The 12,920-nt window shown below is 36.7% G+C and overlaps 2 protein-coding genes across 5 annotated transcripts in view; both read right to left on the reverse strand.

The window, feature by feature from the left end:
* Positions 1-10,467, reverse strand: part of LOC126354191 (uncharacterized protein C16orf52 homolog B) — an 85,774-nt gene extending 75,307 nt beyond the window's left edge. The window contains exon 1 of one of the 4 annotated variants that reach the window (XM_050003643.1): positions 10,126-10,467. In XM_050003643.1, the coding sequence (XP_049859600.1) occupies positions 10,126-10,228 (103 nt within the window). In that variant the 5' untranslated portion in view covers positions 10,229-10,467. Of the gene's footprint in view, positions 1-10,119 lie in introns of all 4 variants that reach the window. The other 3 variants (XM_050003642.1, XM_050003644.1, XM_050003645.1) reach the window with 3 other exon arrangements.
* A 685-nt stretch (positions 10,468-11,152) lies between these two features.
* On the reverse strand, positions 11,153-11,765 carry LOC126355385 (protein NYNRIN-like). The gene is made up of 2 exons (XM_050005679.1): positions 11,230-11,765; positions 11,153-11,180 (listed from the first exon to the last, which is right to left on the reverse strand). Exons 1-2 carry the CDS (start codon positions 11,763-11,765, stop codon positions 11,153-11,155), a joined length of 564 nt encoding a protein of 187 aa, XP_049861636.1.
* Positions 11,766-12,920: the final 1,155 nt, after the last annotated feature.

The raw sequence follows: 12,920 nt of genomic DNA on the forward strand, positions 1-12,920 counted from the left end.
TTTTAACTGGCACTGTACCCTAGCAAATAAGATGGTATGCTGAAGCTGATGGGTTTCAATCATGTCAAGTTCCAACTTTTTTATCTGTATCAAAAGGACTGTGGTCTTTATTTTCATTCAATGAATTAGTTTAAATTGTTTTTTACTTCTAAATTTTTGCATTATCATTTTAATGATTGTGTTAATGTTTTCATTTGCTCTCATGTTTTACTTCATGTCATTCTTTTTCCATTTGGAATCTTTGTTGTCAATGTGACCTTTTTTTTTGATGTAAATAAAATAGAAAGAAACTTCCACATGGGAAAAATATATTAAAAACAAAGATTCCAAGACTTACCAAGCGGGAAAGCGCCGGCAGACAGGCACATGAACAAAACACACAAACACACACACAGAATTACGAGCTTTCGCAACTGGCAGTTGCTTCGTCAGGAAAGAGGGAAGGAGAGGGAAAAATGAAAGGATGTGGGTTTTAAGGGAGAGGGTAAGGAGTCATTCCAATCCCGGGAGCGGAAAGACTTCCCTTAGGGGAAAAAAAGGACAGGTGTACACTCGCACACATACACCCACAAACATATCCATCCGCACATACACAGACACAAGCAGACATATTTAAAAGCCTTTAAATATGTCTGCTTGTGTCTGTGTATGTGCGGATGGATATGTGTGTGGGTGTGTGTGTGCGAGTGTACACCTGTCCTTTTTTTCCCCTAAGGGAAGTCTTTCCGCTCCCGGGATTGGAATGACTCCTTACCCTCTCCCTTAAAACCCACATCCTTTCATTTTTCCCTCTCCTTCCCTCTTTCCTGACGAAGCAACTGCCAGTTGCGAAAGCTCGTAATTCTGTGTGTGTGTTTGTGTGTTTTGTTCATGTGCCTGTCTGCCGGCGCTTTCCCGCTTGGTAAGTCTTGGAATCTTTGTTTTTAATATATTTTGACCTTTTTTTTGTTTTTCTTCTCAGATGGGTCAACTAAAAACCACATGACAATTTCAATTCCTTATTCACTGTTCTGTTCTTTTCTTCCATTACTCTTTCACCTGTTCATTCTGTTTTTTCTACATCTTCGGACTACTTCAGACCAGTTTTATTCCCCTCTCCTACTTTGGAATCCTTCCACAGTCGGTACTTTTCTTCCTTAATAATTCTGTCAGTAGTTTCTTCAGATTTTATATTTTTTCTTAAATATTATTTTATTCCACCTATCCAATTTAATGTTGACTTCTTATCTCACAAATATTTGAAGAGCTTTTTGGTTATTCTACTGTCTTGCATTCAATATAAATGTCCAAAAAACACCAGGCTTCTTTTCCACATTAATTCCGATGTTTTCTATGTTTCAATAAATTCTATCAGTACTATGTAATTTTCAACCTTCCATAGTTTTTTCACTGGCCTAATATTTTCCTATTCTGTCACCTTTCTAATTGATGTAAATTACAGTTTAATGCTAGGCATTCACTTGCATGTAGATGTTCTGGCTTCACTATTCTAATGTAATGCCTTATTTTTGCATTTTGAGCATACATTTCTTGTTGTCTTTTGTTATACCAAATGTCCTTTTCATTCTATGTATCCTTTCCTCTATAGCAGCTATTTCCAAACCATTTTCTTGGATTATCTCCCAAAGACATTAAAAATTTTTAGATTTTTTAATTTGTCCACAATCTGTTACAAGAAATTTCTGTGCATTTTTAATGTTTGTGAAAAATTTATTTCTGCTGCAGAAATTCTTAAGCCAATCCTACTGGCTATTCCTTCTAAAAGATTAATTTATATTACAGTATATGTCACATTTTCAGAAAATATAGCAAAGTCATCTGCATATGAGAGGCAGTTTATTCCGATATTTTTGTTCCCTCTTTGCACCTTACTGGTGAAGATTTATACTCAGTCAGTTTTTCACTCCAAATTCTATATTTCTCCTACAACACAGTCAAAAAAGAACTTGAGACAGACCACCCACCACCTTGCCACACACCTATGTTTATTTCACAGGACTGAGATATTTCTCTCATAAATTCCACTTTCAATACAGTGTCTATATGTGTTTCACAAATTAGATTTGCTAAGTTAAACTTTGCAGTTAATTCTCAGTTTATTGTGTCTATAGTTTATCAATGGAATCAAAGGCTTTGAAATTGAGAAATATTACTACAAGATCTTTTGAATTCAGTAATCTGTGGCGAATGATCAACTTCAAATTACATATTTGTTCAGAACATTATCTGCCCCTTCTAAAACTGCTCTGATATGCACCTAAATGGCTGACCAGTGTCATTTCTACTCTGTTTAGCAAAATCCTGGAAAATATTTTATATTTAACTGGTAGAAAGGAAATTCCTACACAGTTGTTAACAACTTATTGCTTTTTCTTATGTAGTGGATATATCAAGGCTACCCTCCAGAGAGAGAGAGAGAGAGAGAGAGAGAGAGAGAGAGAGAGAGAGAGAGAGAGAGAGTTTGGTTGGTTTTGAGGAAGGAGACCAGACAGCGAGGTCATCGGTCTTATAGGATTAGGGAAGGACGGGGAAGGAAGTCGGCCATGCCCTTTGAAAGGAACCATCCCGGCATTTGCCTGGAGCGATTTAGGGAAATCACGGAAAAACTAAATCAGGATGGCCGGACGCGGGACTGAACCGTCGTCCTGAATGCGAGTCCAGTGTCTAACCACTGCGCCACCTCACTCGGTGCAGAGAGAGTTTAATATGGCTTCAGTCTGCCCTTAAATATCTGGTCAAAGTCACAGTTTCTTTCTTTTCCAAAAGTTTCCTCATTATCTGCAAGTTCCATCTTTTCAAAATATCTTAGTTCTTCTACTTACCATTGCTGTTTTGTTTCTCTGCTGACAAAATTGACCACAGTATTCAATTTTTTCACTATTTCTATTTTTTCCATTTTCTCTCTCTTAAACATTCTTAATTTATTTCATTCCATTATATTTTATATTAGATGGACCCAAAATGCTTTCTGTGCGGCTTTTTAATTTTTTTTTTCACAATTCTGGTCATTTGCCATGTTCAATTTTGTCTTGATACTCCTGGACTGATTCTTTTGTTATAATAAGTCTTTGTATATTCTACTTTATTAGTTTTTTTTATTTTAGTTTTATTTTATTAGGTGGGAGCTCAATCTCAATATTAGGAAGGTAATGATCAGAATAAAATTTACCATTCCTTATTACTTTCACATTCTTCATTTCCTTAGGACTTTTTTTTTTTTTTTTTTTTTTTTTTTTTTTTTTTTTTTTTTTTTTTAGAAACAGCTACACGATGTAACAAAATGTTTTTTTACCTATTTGGTGCAATACTTAAATGCAAAAAATACAGTTAAAAAAACAAAAGATAATTAATCTATTTGTCTTGGCCGTTCAGTATTGTCTATTTTTCACTACAAGGTGCACATTTTTATGACAAATGTCATTCAAACATTTAAAGCATAAATTCATCTTGCACCATACACATAATAACACAAATGAGAGACTTCAGGGCTCTAATTATTTAGTGGATTGCAAGAAATTCTTTTCTATCACTTACTTCACTAGGGTGAATGGTTGCAGAGAGCGATGCCTGGTAGTCTAAACTACACAGCCCTATGGATGGTTTCAAAAAGTCAACCCCACCCTTGGGGACGTATCCTTGTGGGTTGCCAGAAATGCAGGTGGCTGCATCGCATGTCATTAAATAGCAGATGTAAAAACTTTCACAGACTGCTAAAAATAGGCATACTACATCAAACTGACCAGACTGGCGTCATGAGATTGTTTACAACATATTCAGCTGAGACACCATGCATGCACATAATACCGAGTAGATGAAAAAATTAAAATGCAAGACCGGCATTTGGAAGTACTGCACAAGTGTTAACAATTTCAAACTGAAGTTATTCTGAACATTTTCCTACATGGATGATACTCAAACAAACTTACAGTTTTATCTCATATTTACAAGACACAAGTGTTTAGTGAGTTCAACGTTGAACTCAACGTCTATTTCATGGTACCGTATCCCCAGAATGCGCCTATACAATGCCATAAGCCATAAGGTGCTTACTGTGCGTTCTTGCAGCTCTCTGTCTGTTACATCGACTAACATCAGGAAATCGACAGAAACAGGCTGGCAGCCACACATACATGACAGGTCATTTTTAACCAAACATCCAGTAGCTGCCACAATCCATTTGGCACCAGCCTCGAGCAGCCCATCTATTGCAGTTCACAATCAGCTGTCGCTCAAGCTACACATTGACACAACAAGGCTGAACACCCAGTGATAAAGCACACTGGAACTATCCACTTGTTCTCTACCATTCCTTACATCAATACAATTTTTTTCTTTGTTTGATCTAATTGCATGAATATTACATGTACGACTATTAAACAAATCGATAATATTCTTATTCAGGCAGAGAATCTTAAAGTTTTATTGTTCACCATATCAATTCAATGCACCTCTCAACCTGACCCCTCAGATTTCTTTCAGATTTGGTGCAGTCAGTGACCCAGATAAGAGATGGGAAAATACCAATTTTCAGAAGTGTATTACAGCTGTGAAGAAAGTTACAGGTCTAGAAAGTTTGTAATTTGTGCTAAATTTACATGCGTGTGTCACAACATAAATGACTGTAATTCCGATTCTAATTCAGTGACAGAAATGAAAATGGTACCATTGGAAAGCTAATGAATAGATCTTTGAATTGATATACCACATGGCAGGCCTCTGCGAATTTTCATACTAAGGGTCATTGACCTTGACCTTTAATATCTCAAAACAACCCGTATTCAATTTTTTTTAAAAAAAAATATTTAATTGCTCCAGTATGTTACTATAAATATGGTAAATGTCAAGATGGCACACAAAAGACATCATGCATAAAACATTATGCAGTAAGCAGTTGGGTATCCAGTTTTTTCTGTAACACCAGCCAAAAGCAGTTACTTTTATTCAGACCAGTTCTTTAATATTTCTAGCTGTGAACAGGCAATGAGAGAGACTTCTATTTCAAACAATCAACATTAGCCTGTTTTAGCGAACAGCCAATCAGAGAGACTCTTATTTCAACTAGTCACCTTTAGTCCACTGATATTTATATATTATGCAAATTTTGTTGCATATGTTTTATGGCTGTGGCTTCTTTAACAAAGTGCATTGTAAATGTATTGTAAAGTAAGATTAGGTAAAAAATTGATTTTAAGTCAAAATTGTACTATTGCAATCTGTTTAGGGAAGAACATCATGCATGAGTGCAGAAGAATTTAAGGAATGTTGAGGAGTGGATGATAAACAAATATCCTAATGTACTGTTAGGCAGAAAAATTTGCAGTAAATGTACAAATAATAATAATAATAATAATAATAATAATAATAATAATAATAATTGCAAAACCCAACAATCACTGCAAATGTTGCCTCAGTTATGCCAGGTACTTCCAGAGAAGATTTAAGTGAAGATGAAGTAGCATCAGATCTGGCACTCGATGCTTTAAATAGTAGCCTTCAGTGTTTAGATGAATCTCCTGTGAAGAAAAAGAGGCTCCAGAGTGAGAAAAAGTACCCAAAGCAAAAACTGAAAAAAATAGCCTCAGTGTTGGAGCATACTTATGTGGCACAACCGGAAAAAGAATAGAGTGAAAATGGAGAACGTGAAATTATCACCCAGCTGAAAGATAAGTTTCACAATTCAGACCGTATGTGCAACAAAACACAAATTCTAACTGTATTTTCAAAGATTTGGAGTATAAGGAAAACTATGAAAGAATTTTCTGCTTCAGATTACATGGTACAGAGAGCAAAACAGTTAGTGGCAGAACATGGTATATTAGTGACACCAAATCCAAAGCCAGCTAAGACAATATGTGAGAAAACTGTTCAGAGTGTGTGTGATTTTTACTGTGATCATGACGTGAGCCGTATGATGCCACAAAGAATAACTGTGTCTGTGAAAGAAAATGGAATTACAGTACCTAAACAAAAGCAGCTAGTGTTGCACAACCTTAAGGAACTGTATGCATATTTCAAAAATAAATACCTAGATATAAACAATAGATTCTCCAAATTTTGTGAGTTGCAGCCACAGCACTATGTTCTTGCCAATGCCAGTGGAACCTATGCTGTTTGTGCGTGTGCCTTGCAGCAGAATTTCAAGTTAATGATTGAAGGTTGTAAACTTACAGCACTAACAAAGAGTGAGGAACACACATTACCATCATACAAGCACAGTGTAGCATTTGTTACATGCAATCCTGCAGTACCAGCATGTTTCTTTGGTTTGTGTCCCAATTGTCCAGGTGTGACAAGAGTAACTTATTATCTGTATGGTCTGTTTGATAAGAACTGCATTGACGAAATTGCATATAAGTGTTCGTGAACTACAGGTAGGGTAGTTCTAGAGGCTATAACAAAGTCAACAGATGATTTCATTGAGGTGTTTGCAGTAAGGTTGCAACAGTCCTACCGCACTCATTTATCTCCAAGCAGCAGTCACATTTCTGTAAAATCACTAAAGAAGGTCTCAAAATAAATGCGTTTCTTATTCTTTGTGACTTTGCAGAAAATTACTCCCTCACCATTCAGGATGAGGTACAAGGATTCCACTGGAATAATTCACAGGCTACAATTCATCCATTGGTAGCTTACTAAAGAGACTCAAGCACTAATGAAATACGACATGTATCATACGTGGAAATGTCTGACTGCCTTCAGCATGATACAGTGTGTGTTTATTCTTTCCACACAAATTTCATCAATTTCTTAAAATGTCAGTTTTCAAATCCAAAGCACATTATTACTTTTCGGATGGATGTGCTGCACAATACCAAACACAAAGAACTTTATGAGTCTGTCCTCTGTCCTACCATCAAGAAGATTTTAGATTTTGATGTCGCAGCAGATTTTTTTTTTTTCTTTTTAAGACTTGCCAGCCTCAAGTGGCCTTACAAAAATCATATTTTGACATCACGACAGTTTTTTGAGTGGTGCAAGGAAACTATTCCTTTATGTGTCTTCCATTATACACCAGTTTCCCATCATGATGAAGATACAGCCAAGATGAAACAAAGTTTCAAAAATATAAGGATGATTCCAGGTACCCATAAGCTCCATTGTGTAATACACGTTAACAAAGGTTTAATAAAGGCAAAGACATATTCTGCTGCTTTAGTGAGTAGAGATAAGTCACAGATTGTTATGGTGAACGAAATTCTGTAAACAAATATACATGGATTTGTTGCCTGTATGTATGACAGTCATTGGTGGGTAGCATATGTCTTACAAACATGTGAAGAAACCGATGAAGTAAAGGTCAACTTGCATCCACATGGACCATCTCAGTCGTGTGTTTCCTGCCAAACCGGACACTTACATCATCAGAAAATGTGACATTATCACAAGAGTGGATCCAGAGACACCAACTGGAAGGACATACTGTCTCTCTGCATCAGATGTGGTGAAAATTAACAACTTAATTGGAGAATTGTGAGGAGATATCTAATAACTTTTCATTGCCTTTCCATTACAACTGTAATGTAAATAATTCATAATACCATTATAATAATGTAATCCAAATAATTAATGGAAAATCTCATATAAAGATGTGAAACAAATACTAACAAAGAGATAAAGGGGCTGGCCAATACTTACCTCAGCTCAGTACAGCCGATAGATACACAAAAAACAACCGAAAATTTACGTTCCTAGCTTTCGGAATAAATATTCCTTCATCAGGGAGGAGAGAGGGGAAAGAAAGGGAAGAAGGGAAAGTGGATTTAGTTACTTACAACCCATGTTATGAAGCAACAGGGAAAGGAAAACAGGGAGGGTAGCAAGGATGGAGGCATGGTTGTTTTCCTTTCCCTGTTGCTTCATAAACTGGGTTGTGAGTAACTAAATCCACTTTCCCTGCCTTTCCCCTCTCTCCTCCCTGATGAAGGAACATTTATTCCGAAAGCTAGGAACGTAAATTTTCAGTTGTTTTTTGTGTATCTATCGGCTGTACTGAGCTGAGGTAAGTACTGGCCAGCCCCACTATCTCTTCATAATAATGTAATCCATATTTTTGTACAATAATTCTTATAGATTGCACTTTATCATAATTTGTGTTTCATATATGTATGTTCCCTTCTTCATTTCGGTAGTATACTGATGCTAACAAATTATTTTTTTGTGCATGATGCCTTTCGTGTGCCATCTTGATATTTACCATATTTATAGTAACACGGGAGCAATTTTTTTTTTTTTTTTTTTTTTTTTTTTTCAGAAAGACTGAAGATGGGGTGTTTTGAGATATTTAAGGTCAAACGTCAATGTCAATGACCCGTAGTATGAAAATTCTCAGAAACTTGCTATGTAGCATATCAATGTAAAGGTATATTCGTTAGCTTTCCAAAGGTACCATTTTCATTACTGTAACTGAATTAGAACCAGAGTTACAGTCATGTATGTTGTGACAGACGCATTTAAATTTCACACTAATTCCAAACTTTACAGGTGTATAACTTTCTTCACAGTTGTAACACACATCTGCAAACTGGTATTTTTCCATCTTTTATGTGGGTCACTGAATGCATCAAATTTTAAAGAAATCTGAGATGGTCAAGTTGAAAATGTTATTTTACTGCATTGAATTGACATTGTTTCTTGGGGGATGTGATTTTGGGGAAAAACCGAAAGGTAATAACTTCACGAGTACAATGATGTCCTCAGTTTGGATGTGTGTGTAAAGTTCTGTTGCTGAAGCTTGCTGGTGCTCCCCCCCCCCCCCCCCCAAAAAAAAAAAAATCCCTATTTATTATTATTATTATTTTTTTTTTTTTTTTTTCCACCACCGGTTACTACTATCAAGTACAGCATTTCCTGAAAAGAACTTCCACCTTTCTTTTTTCATCTGAACAGGTTTTCTAAACAACTGAAAATTTTGCCACACATTAAACCAGTTTCTATTACGACGTTATTATACAGTGGTCTCTTACATCAAAAGCTAGCCTTATTTGCACTGAATTTTATTTCTTATGACAGATGGGTAAGAGAGAGAATTCCAACAAACATGTTGATTGATTCCAAAATGTGTTAAATGATTCGAAAATTTGTGAAAATTCCAGAAAGTCTCTTCAATAAAATCAGCACCTACAAAGGTAAGTTTTTTTCTTAACTTGCCTGAACTGATATGGAACCTGTGTGATGTTTTGTCATTCGCCTGAGTTCATCACCTCAATTATCATAGGGGGGATGCTGACTCAGTATTTTAGATGTACTGAGGACAGGGGATAAAGACGTGCATGGGGTATAATTGTTTGTTTATGGCCCTGGAGCCAGTTTTTCAAACAGACTGGAGGAAATGTAAGGGCATAGGGGCATTTTCATGATCAAGGAGTCACCAGCAGGTGTCCTTACTGTGTACAACAATGAAGAAGGAGCTATGTTTTATATAAGTTGCCTGAAGCAAAACGTGTACATCAAAGAACACTGTATAACAGTGGCAAGCCGAATGAGGCAGTGCAGCTGTTAAGGCACAAACCTGATAATCGGAAGGGAGGAATTTGCTCTGTCCAGCCATTCTAATTCAGGATCCTAAATCATTTACGGCAATAATTTTATTACGACGACAAACCTATAACCCGGTAAGATTTACGCAAATCAAATCAAATGTACTGTTATTCGGTTATTTAAGTAAACCAAACGTACTGTTATTCGATTATCAGTTGAATAATTGTTTACAACGCTATTTACGAGATAGAGACGACATTATAACAGGTATACAGACTAATTTCAACCACCGAGTACTGCATATACGTAAACTAGCAATTCACTCCTTCTGTCTTCTCGCACTATTGTCATAATTTTTTTCCGAGAGTGCTGAAGACGACATATAATAGACATGCACTTGATGTAACATCAACTATGAAAAAGCCTAACAGAGTAAACAGATTACTTGTTCACTAAGCGAAGCATTAAAGTATTCGATAATGTTTAACAGACATGCAACACTTCATGCTATGGGCGAATAGTTTACTAATTACAAACGTCGTTGATAAATGTAAAATTTTCACCGCGGTACCTTTCACTGCAGAGTATGACATATCATAACAGCAAATTCTGCACAGGGGTGAGAAATTAATTTTTACTAACTTGTACCTCCAACTTCCGTTGTAATCCAATCAGGCATAGCCAAGCTTACTATTGCAAATATATCAGCTGCTAAAAACAAGGTTCCCGAAATGAGTGTCAGCTTATCCATGTTGCTGTCTGTGTAGATCACAGGGTTAATCAATCAAAAGAAAATAAAAATCAGCTGAGCAAGTTCAGTCGAACACATATGTGTCACAAAAGTCATAACAAGCGTTCAAGCAACAACATCTGTCACCTAACTGTCATTCTCAAACATCATGGACGATAAAGCGAGGTTTACATGCGCAAAAAAAGTGTCGCCACTGCAAGTGGCATACTGCAGATGCAACGATATTGTATGTGTGAACTCACCATTCTACCTCCATGGAACTCACAGTTTTCAGTGGTGTAACTTAAGCGACGCAACTTTTGTCATGACACAAAAATTTCAAATTTGTTTTAATTTGTTACGCCTGTGGGTGTTGGAGAAAACAATTCCTTTATTCCCACATGCATTTAGCAATAACTAAACACTACACACATGAATGAATTGTGTAGGCATGAACAGCACGGAATAGCTAACTAAAGCTAAGTCAAAGAATAACTATATCACTGCACGTAAATTAACACTTCACGGAATGTTTGTGAAGCACTGTACACTTGTAGGGATCGATTGTTAGAAATAGGTCACTACATGACTCCCCCCTTTAATGCTAACGATACCACAGATTAAATTTCACACGCCGTCCAGCTCTTGTAACTACTTCTTTCTTGAAACCGGGCGGTGCGTCACGTGTGTCAGTGGTTGTGACAGGGAGTGGTGTAGTAGTCCCCGACGTCGGTCTTGGTGTTGCAGTGACTGGTGTTCGGAGAGCGTTGTGGTGTTCATGGGGTACAGGAACACATCTTGTAGCTTCTCTTGTCTTCTCTGGTTTGTGTTCAATGGTAGCTGTGGTGTCTGTTGCGTCCAGAAATGCAGGCTTGATACGGTCCACTGCAACTGTGGTGGGTGTACCGTTAATCATTATGCGGAAAGTATTGGTATCCCTACTGACTACCAGATATGGTCCGTCATATGGTGGCTGAAGTGGTTTACGCACAGTATCATTGCGTAAGAATACATGCATGCACTTGTCTAGCTCCGCAAAAACGAACGAGTGTCTTCCAAGCTGGTTTCTGGGCATTGTTGGTCTCAATTGGCGTATATGCTCTCTTAATCTTGTGGCGAATTCTGAGGCTGTGATTGTATCATCTGCTATGCTGCGCAGAAATTCTCCAGGTAGGCGTAACGTTTGTCCATACACCAGTTCTGCTACTGTTGCTTTCTGATCACTTTTGAATGACGTTCGTAGACCCAAAAGTACGATAGGTAGTCTCTCTGTCCAATTCGGTGTTGCGTGACATCTCAGTGCTGCCTTTAACTGTCGATGAAGACGCTCAACCATGCCATTTGATGCTGGGTGGTATGCCGTGGTGCGTATGCACTTCGTACCTAATAATGTAGCCAATGCTTTGAAAACGTAGGCTTCAAATTGCCGTCCTTGATCAGTTGTAATTCTCAGTGGAACTCCAAACCGGACAATCCAACCACGAAAAAATGTTTGAGCTATAGTTTCTGCAGTGATGTCCTTCATTGAAAATGCCTCACGCCACTTTCCTTCAGCCATTGTTTCCTGGTCGCCGTAGTTCGAACTACGAATACCTTGTTGCAGCTGTCGTGGAGTAATTGCTGCTGTACTCCATCCGATTTCAGTGTGTTTTCGTTTTATTACTGAAAAAAATCAAAACGTTGTCGGCAATTACACTTTCGCAGCTTGTGGAAACACAATAATAACAACCTATCTTTAGTTTTCTGTAAGAATGTGCCTGTACAAATTGTAGATTACAAGAGTAAAATAGCCCCCACGTATGATATGGCAGCTGTTAGACTAAAAATTAGTTATTTTAAATGCCTAGATCAAAGAAAACATTAAGATTCTAAAATCCTAGAAGAGTGACAACTCTGCAGATGATATTTATACATGCCAGCTGTTGGTTAGTTTGCCAGAGCAGACAGTATTTTCATCTATGAGTGTTATTTCTTATGAAAATGTATTTTTGGAACTGATTTATCTTCGATTACATAAGATTAGATGTACTTCTCAATTGATCCATAGTGAGGAGACCCTCTGCGATATGGAAGATACTAGAAAAAAAGAATTCACAATAAGTACTTATAAAGTAAGATCAGATATGCTACTGTAGCTTCCACAAATCCCCAATGAAATCGCCGTTGTGGATGTGGAATCAATCAAAAAATAGCTTATTTACATTTAAAAGGATATAAAACGTGTCACCAAAAATAAAGCGTTTAACACAGACTGTACACAATATTCACATTATGCAATACTATTAACAACATTCATGGATCAATTGGTTCTGTTAAGAAATTCATCAATGGAGTAGTTGGCCACCAATAAGTTCTTTACACTCTTTCTCAAACTGAACTTTAATATTAGTTAAACTTTTAATGGGAGCTGAGATATTATTTAAAATTTTTATTGCTGGATACTGGACACCTTTCTGATTGAAAGGAAGCGACTTTAAATCCTTGTGCACGTTTTTCTTACTTCTAGTGTTGATTTCACGAACTGATCTCTTGGTTTGAAAACAAAAAAAAAAAAAAACCAGATACATTTTTAATGATAAATTTCAATAAGGAGTAAATATATTGAGAAACAGTACTTAGTATCTCCAGTATCTTAAACAGTCCTCTGCAGAACGTTCTCAAGTTGACACTGCAAATAATTCGTATTGCACTTGGAAAACATTAGCTTAGATGA

This window comes from Schistocerca gregaria, chromosome 3 (assembly GCF_023897955.1).
Source record: "Schistocerca gregaria isolate iqSchGreg1 chromosome 3, iqSchGreg1.2, whole genome shotgun sequence".
NCBI classification, from domain to species: domain Eukaryota; kingdom Metazoa; phylum Arthropoda; class Insecta; order Orthoptera; family Acrididae; genus Schistocerca; species Schistocerca gregaria.